General features: G+C 34.3%; 1 protein-coding gene across 1 annotated transcript; it reads right to left on the bottom strand.

The window, feature by feature from the left end:
* Positions 1-474: 474 nt before the first annotated feature.
* On the bottom strand, positions 475-6,742 carry LOC108320062 (kinesin-like protein KIN-14R). The gene is made up of 19 exons (XM_017551400.2): positions 6,475-6,742; positions 5,332-5,633; positions 5,063-5,234; positions 4,886-4,956; positions 4,601-4,784; positions 4,354-4,463; positions 4,152-4,251; positions 3,962-4,048; positions 3,696-3,872; positions 3,306-3,579; positions 3,003-3,164; positions 2,693-2,908; positions 2,571-2,608; positions 2,292-2,455; positions 1,940-2,191; positions 1,631-1,696; positions 1,450-1,524; positions 1,280-1,345; positions 475-1,118 (listed from the first exon to the last, which is right to left on the bottom strand). The coding sequence occupies exons 1-19, from the start codon at positions 6,632-6,634 to the stop codon at positions 651-653; spliced, it is 3,144 nt and encodes a 1,047-aa protein (XP_017406889.1). The 5' UTR covers positions 6,635-6,742; the 3' UTR covers positions 475-650.
* Positions 6,743-7,281: the final 539 nt, after the last annotated feature.

Raw genomic sequence — 7,281 nt, 5'->3', positions numbered from 1 at the left:
GTAACTTTTATTAATTTATTTTCAAACCTTAAACGATTTTAACTTAATTTCAATTATATAAACAAACGCTAAAGTATCTAAAAATAATTTATACAACTAAAAATATTTTTTAAAACATTTTTATTTTACAAAACTCTATTATAAATTATATTTAAATTAATCTTTTAAACACAAAAATTTAGTTTAAAATTTAATATTAAAACTAAAATAAGGACATAAATATGTACTTAAATGATTATATTTTGGTAATGGATGATTTGTTTTTTAAAGAATAATATATAGAGGTAAAACTAACCCAAAAAATAATATAAAAGGGGTCAAAACCCATGGTAAGAGAAAATTAATGTTTATCTTAATTTCTAAAGTAGAGAATTATTTTAAAAATAAAATAGATTAAGAGGGTTATATCTTCACAGATCTTCATAGATTAAAAAATAATTGTAATTTAAAAAAAGAATGAGTGTAACTTTCCACGAATAAATTCATTTGGGTTAAAATATTATAACAATGATTTCCTATATTGTATCCTAAACAGAAAACTGGATTTGCAGCACAAATATATGAATTCTATATGATAAAAATAAAATTACACACAGTATTTCAATATGATCAGGAGCGAGCAGCCCCTTTTGAAAGTTTGATCTGATCTACTATCTTGACCAAATTTTCTTCTTACTTTCCCTCTCTCTTATTCCTTGAACCTGATCTCTGCTTGTACTAGTTCTCTTGTGAGAAACTGGAGCTTGATTAGCAGTGGCTGGTCTTGGTGTTGGCCTTACACTCCTCATTATTTTGGGTGGATCAGATTTCCTTATGACTCTTCTATCGTGCAATGAAGACATGACAAAGTTGTTTTCATCATTGCTTCTGAACTCTCTTGTTCTGCTTCTTATCTTATTATTAGTAGAATCACTCCCTTTGAACAAAGAAGAACCTTGGCTTGCCTGGCGGTTTACTGAGTCTGAACACCTTAAAATGCCAGCCTCAATCTCGCTTGAACATTCTTCATTCATGAAGCTTTTACCTATATCTGGTGTGGCCCTTACTGCATCCACATAACTTTGTGTTTGTTGCCACTGTTGCTCTCGCTCTCTGTATCTGTCCTCTAGTTGCTTCATCTGTCAGGTACGGTGGTCAAGGGAATGATGAAAATGAACAAGAAAATGAACAGAGAGAAATGATGGAAAGAACATTTATAAAGCTATTTGTAAAACAAGTATTAATTAGTATATACATTGTCTTAAATGAGTCTGATTAAACAGCATTTTGAGATTAGTACCTGTTGATGAAGCATGGACATTGAGCTCTTCTCCTGCTCTTTCAGTTTCCTCTCAAGCTCCTTTATCTGAATAATATGAATGAAGCAACATCAAAGGAGGGTTCATGAAATATTCATTATCATAGTACGCAGAAAATCTCATTGTACAAACAATTCTAGTTATTGGCAACCTTATCTTTCAAAATGGCAGATTCAGAGTCAGACTCTTGCATCTGATCTTTCAGCCTTTTCTCTAGATCCCAAACCTGCGCTTACAAATAAAACCGATTCAGCGATTGAGACGAAAAAGAATGTTAAAACCTTTTTATCAATATAACGCATGTTAATGCCAAGAAAAAATAACGGACGAACCTTCTGTTGAAAACTTGCTGACTCTGACTGCAGTTGTTCTTTCATCCTTTTCTCTAGCTCTCTCACCTTCAGTAGAGACAAATGCCTTGTTAGAAATGAAGCGACAGAAAAACCAAACATTTAATTTTATTTAATAACACATTCGAACAAAGCACACTGTTTGTGTGGTATGTTTATGAAGCCGAGTTACTGCTCATCGATATGAATGTTGGTGTCAACTTCATTCGAAAGTAGGAGATCCCTTGCTAAAACAATGTGTAGATGAGCAACAAAAAAGTCAAATTGCAATGTCTAACAACATCAAGCAACCTTTTGTTGGAGAGAACTGCAGGTTTCTTCTTTCCCTTTCAATTTGTCAGATAATTGAGAGACTTGTTTCTCTGATTCACTTTGCATGGCTTTCTTCAACTCAATCTGTCCTTCAAGTTCTTTAATCTTTTCTTGTAAATTTTTGTAAATCTGGTCCTTACCTTTGGCCTTACTCTCCAAGCTTTGCAAATTTTCCTCAAGTTTTCGCATAGATTCATCTTTAATTCTGCAATCACTCCGTGCTTTTTCGAGCTAATATGCCAAAGTGTAAAAGTAAAACATTAACAAATTATAGAACTTGGTGAAAGAGAAATAAATTTTAGTGTGTTCCAGTGAGGATGAGCAAGCCTACCATTGCTTTCAACTTTTGAAGTTCACTTGTATCAATTTGCCTCTTAACAGGGCCTAACTCAACACCCCTCACTCTAGTTGCAAAATTAATCGAGCTCAGGGTCTCACCTACGTCCTGGTCTGATGGACTTATTTGTACAAACATCAGAGTTTTGGAGTCACCTCCTGCAATGTTTTACAACAAACAATCAAGGAATGTTACTACCAATTTCTCAGAAACAGCATCTTTCTTGCCCTTAAAACGCTCACAAGAAATATGAAGTTAAAGTGACTGACGTACCTAGTGAGTCTTGAAGTAAATGTGTTAGTTTAGAGTTCCTAAAACCACCAGAAGGAAATAGCATCACCGAAACTTATATTTACATATTAAGATGGGAAAGGAGTAAAAGGATGAAAATATACCTATATGGAATGTGACTACTTTTAGCTGCCAAAGCAGATACTACATCTCCAAGAGCAGAAAGAGATCGATTGATATTTTGTGCTTCCTTAAGTCGTTCCCCTTGAGCATCAGTCTTTGCAAGTCTCTCACTACCTGCCAAATCCACGAGCCAAAGCTTGCTCTTGGTACAGTCTCCATTCAACAAGTTTTTAGCCTTTACTGTTATACATAGCATGCTGGAATACACAAAAAAAGAAGTCATATTGATGCAGAGGTTATAGGGGGGAAAAAAACCAATAGCGTAATCAAAGAACTACAAGATCTTGGTACCAATGAGATCGACTGCTATGCTCATTAACGTTGTTACTTCCAACTGCTCTAGCATTATTTCCGGTCTGCAATACACTCCACACTTCATTTATGCTATCAATTTTGGCTTCTACTACACCAGGAACATGATGAAATCCTTCAGAAGCTTGTTTTATCTCCAATCTGATAACCATTTCAAGATAAGTCATTCTAGCTACTTCAGTTTCCTGCTTAGACTAGATATTGCATATTTTAGCCTTCTTGAAAACTCATATATTCAAACTACCTCACAGATGGTACAAATGACAAGCTTACCAAATTTACCTTTTTGATGTTTGTCCACTAGCCAATAAGTCTCTGATTTGTTCGTTGTAAACCTCAAGAACACTAACAGATATGTCATATGAAAAAGTTTCACTCCTTTCCTTACTAACTTTAAACAAGTGCTCAAGAGTCCTGTAATTTACTCCTCTGTTCTGCTGTGTTCCTTCCATGGTGAAGGTTTTCCCTGTTCCGGTTTGCCCGTAAGCAAAGATGCAAACATTGTAGCCATCTAGTACAGAGATTACCATTGATGATGCATCAGCAAAAACATCAACTGTTAAAACAAAGAAAACACTGTCGTTTAGAAAAACTCCAATCATGTTAGATAATAAGAATTTAGAGCAATGAAATTCAAATCAGTAACTGTGTTACACTACACTTTTCGGATACCTTGATCATCTTTTGGTGTATAAACTCTGTCAAATCTGAATGATTTTTTGACGGAGCCACTTGTCAAAATTCCAAGGGATCCATCCTTTGCTGCATCAAAATCCACAACCGTATTGTATCCAGCTGAGATTTCAGCCTTATTCAATGGACGGCATCGGCAGAAAACCCGAATGTTCCCTATATGAACCATAACAGAATTGGATTAGAGCCTTTGACTTACTTCTCTTTAGATCAGAACAGAATCCAAACTTGGCATGAGAACATACCTTTAGCCTCTTGAACTTCGTTGAAGAGTTTCTTTCTCTTTGTCATCTCTTCGTTGTACTTCACTTTTAGATCTTCACACTGTTTGACTGCAGAAAGAAAAATTTAGTCCTAGAAGTGATACATACTATTTCAAAAGTGCAACTCTCCCTTAAGAAAAATGGAAACCACATAATATAAACTAAAACATACCCAATTCCTGAACTGCAAAAACCATCTTATTTAATTCAGGAATCGAATCAACACATTCATGCGCTTCAAAGGAAAGTTTTAAATAATCACTTTTCATCAACTGCAAAACAAATTTAGCGTAACATATAATTATGAGAATCATACAAAATTAATATTGATAATAACTTTGAACATAAATTCTTCCTGAATTTCCATCATTTACCTTTATCTTCTCTTGTAAACTGCAAATTGCATCTGCCCATTTCTTCTTATCAAGCTCATACATATTAGAAATATTCCTCAGGCTTTCAGCTTGTTTCTCCACAGTTTGATCTGACGATGAAATTGGCAATAAAATTAGAAACCTTTTACAAACTATGACCATGTAAAATCTCATAAACGAGTTAGAGTTAAGATTTTTTTGAGACTCTAATTTCCGTGCCATCGAATGGAAAACCCTGCAAACTTACCAGTAGTATGTGACTTAATTGTCACTTTGTCAAGTTCCATCTGGACTGTCTCCAATTGCTCATTTGTCACAGTTAACGACATCCATGCCTCATAGCATTCTTTTGCCTTAAGATCACATTGCATTGTGAGCTCCTTTATCTTACTCTCATACTTTGCGATAGACTTTGCCTGCATAAGTTTCATCTGAAACATTCCGATGAAAAGCAGGAAAAGCAATATGTTGTAAGTCAGTGATACTTTGCACTTCAAACTGCCACTTTTATCAACTAGGTTGCACCTCTAACCTGTGATGAAGGAATTTCAATATGGGCAGCACAGTGGCTACATTCAATGTGATCACTTGTCACTTGTTGAACTGATTGAAAAAATTAGAAAAGACAGAAATTGCTGAGTAACATATACACCAATGGTTAATCATTCAAACATAGTAAACAGAAATACCCTAAACATAAATACAGTACCTGAGGCCTTCGTTGCTCTCCTAATGCAAATTCCACTTACGACTGGGCTTCCAGATATACCTTCAAATCTTATTAGAATCACCCCATCATCCTTAACAGATACACTTGAATCAACCAACTGTAGAGGCTTATTGGCTCCAACAATTGCGTAGATGTCCAATTCAGACAGAACCTGATATTTTATTTAATAAAAAAAAAAGTTGAAGCCTTTACTTGTACAGATTTGTCAAATCTAAATGAAGCATTCTAGCTTGTCCAGAAAAGCTTGCCTTTTCATCTTGGATGTATACATTGAACACCCTCATTCCTTTTGGCCCATTTATGTTAATGATCTCCACAAAATGAAGATCAACAACATATTCCCCAGGAGGAATATTTTCAAACCTATAACAAAAGCTTCCCAACCGAGCTGATTGATAGATAAATGGGTAGTCTCCACCCTCCACTATTCGCTCGTTGGTCCGCATAACGTTGCCACCATCAAAATAGGTGTCGCCCAGGAACGTTATTCCACCAGCTGCTTCACTAAAAGCATCCCCTCCAGCATTTACAAACATGAAACATTCCTCTTCTGCTTCAAAACGACATAATATTAAAATTACACATTCGATCTACAAAAGCATAAACCTTAACTCTTCTATCGATACTGAACACAGTCCTTTGCATTGTTCCATAAACTTCACAGAAAATTCAAAAAGTTTTGTCAAAATTACCCGTATAATAATTTAGAACCACGCTTCCGAGCTACCCACAATTACAATTCACCTAACCCACATCCAAAATTCTAAAGCCCCAATTAAAAACAAACAAACAAACATAAACCTTGACTCTTCTCTCTATACTTAAAACACAGTCCTTTGCATTTTCCCATAAACTTCACTGAAAATTCAAAAGGTTTTTGTCAAAATTAACCGTGTATTCATATTAGAACTACACTTCCGAGCAGACCACAATTACAATTCACCTAACCCTCATCCAAAATTCTAAAGCCCCAACTAAAAAAACATAAGACTCTTCTCTCGATACTCAAAACACAGTCCTTTGCATTGTTCGTAAACTTCACAGAAAATTCAAAAGGTTTATCAAAATTACCCGAGCAATCATATTTGAACTACACTTCCGAGCTAATCACAATTACAATTCACCAAACCCTTATCCAAAATTCTAAAGCCTCAATTAACACTTCAAAATATAATTGCCATCAAAACAGTTATATAACTGAAGAAAATTAACCGAACGAGTTTGAAATGCGGCTGAAAGGGTTGCTTGAGCGTAATCAGGAAGAGGAAAAGTTAGAATCACTAAATTTCAACTTATAAAGAAAGCGGAACCTTTTCTAGTATATCTTTTTCATTTCTTGTCTCAGTCCTGAAAACCATAAAACCCAACTTCTGAATTTGAGATATTCTAACCTGTTTTTTTGGTAAACCCAGTTGCGATGAGCCTTGAGGTAGAGTCGCAAACCATCGAATCGAACACGGACCCGTTGGCATCTTGCATTAGAGAATCGCTGGGCTCTGAGATTAGGGTTTCTGGGTATTCCTGAATATCGTTCGATTGAATCGGATCCATGTGAAAGATGGAGTCTTGGCAATCAAGAAGGAATTTCTAGAGAGAGAAGAGCTGGCTCGTGGCAAAAAGAAAGTTTCAGAGTGCTTCTAACCGTAGTGAAAATGGTGGGAATGTGTCTTCAAATTTGACTTTTGGTGACCGTTGGAAAGTTTTGAATTAAGCGACCGTTGAAGTTTAATTATGGTATTTCTTCTTTTCTTTCTAACTTAGAAGAAAACCTACGAATTTACCATGTACTGATGGATGAATACGAAAACTATTTACGGGATAGCAGTTTAAATTATATATTTCATAACTTTTAAACACATTTTTAATTTTAGAATAAATAATAAATATTGTCTAAAACAATTCTTCTTAAATATTAAATACTCTCTAAAATGATAAAATTATTTAAAACGATTTATATAATTATAAACGTCTAGGAACTTTAACTTAATATGATTTTAAATTTCTACTATTTAAGTTTTTTCTTTTTCTTTTAAATACCAATTAAGAGAGAAAACAATACTTCAAAAATAAAATTGGTGACTTTCCCTGATTTTTGTCAATCCATCATAAATACTGTTAAATGTATGGATAACTGACCAAATATTTTAAAAAATTAAATATGAAATTCAATAATAAAATCTTAACATTTACAAAACAAA

Source organism: Vigna angularis, chromosome 10, assembly GCF_016808095.1.
Source record: "Vigna angularis cultivar LongXiaoDou No.4 chromosome 10, ASM1680809v1, whole genome shotgun sequence".
NCBI lineage: Eukaryota > Viridiplantae > Streptophyta > Magnoliopsida > Fabales > Fabaceae > Vigna > Vigna angularis.
Note: the sequence above shows the minus strand (reverse complement) of the source record. Positions and strands in the feature narration are given on the sequence as shown.

Excerpts from the sequence above, each read along its gene's own strand:
- LOC108320062 (XM_017551400.2), bottom strand. The coding sequence starts at position 6,634 with ATGGATCCGATTCAATCGAACGATATTCAGGAATACCCAGAAACCCTA. Across the intron at positions 5,235-5,331 it reads TATACATCCAAGATGAAAAG|GTTCTGTCTGAATTGGACAT; the intron begins GCAAGCTTTTCT and ends ATAAAATATCAG. Across the intron at positions 4,464-4,600 it reads AATTAAGTCACATACTACTG|ATCAAACTGTGGAGAAACAA; the intron begins GTAAGTTTGCAG and ends TTTCATCGTCAG.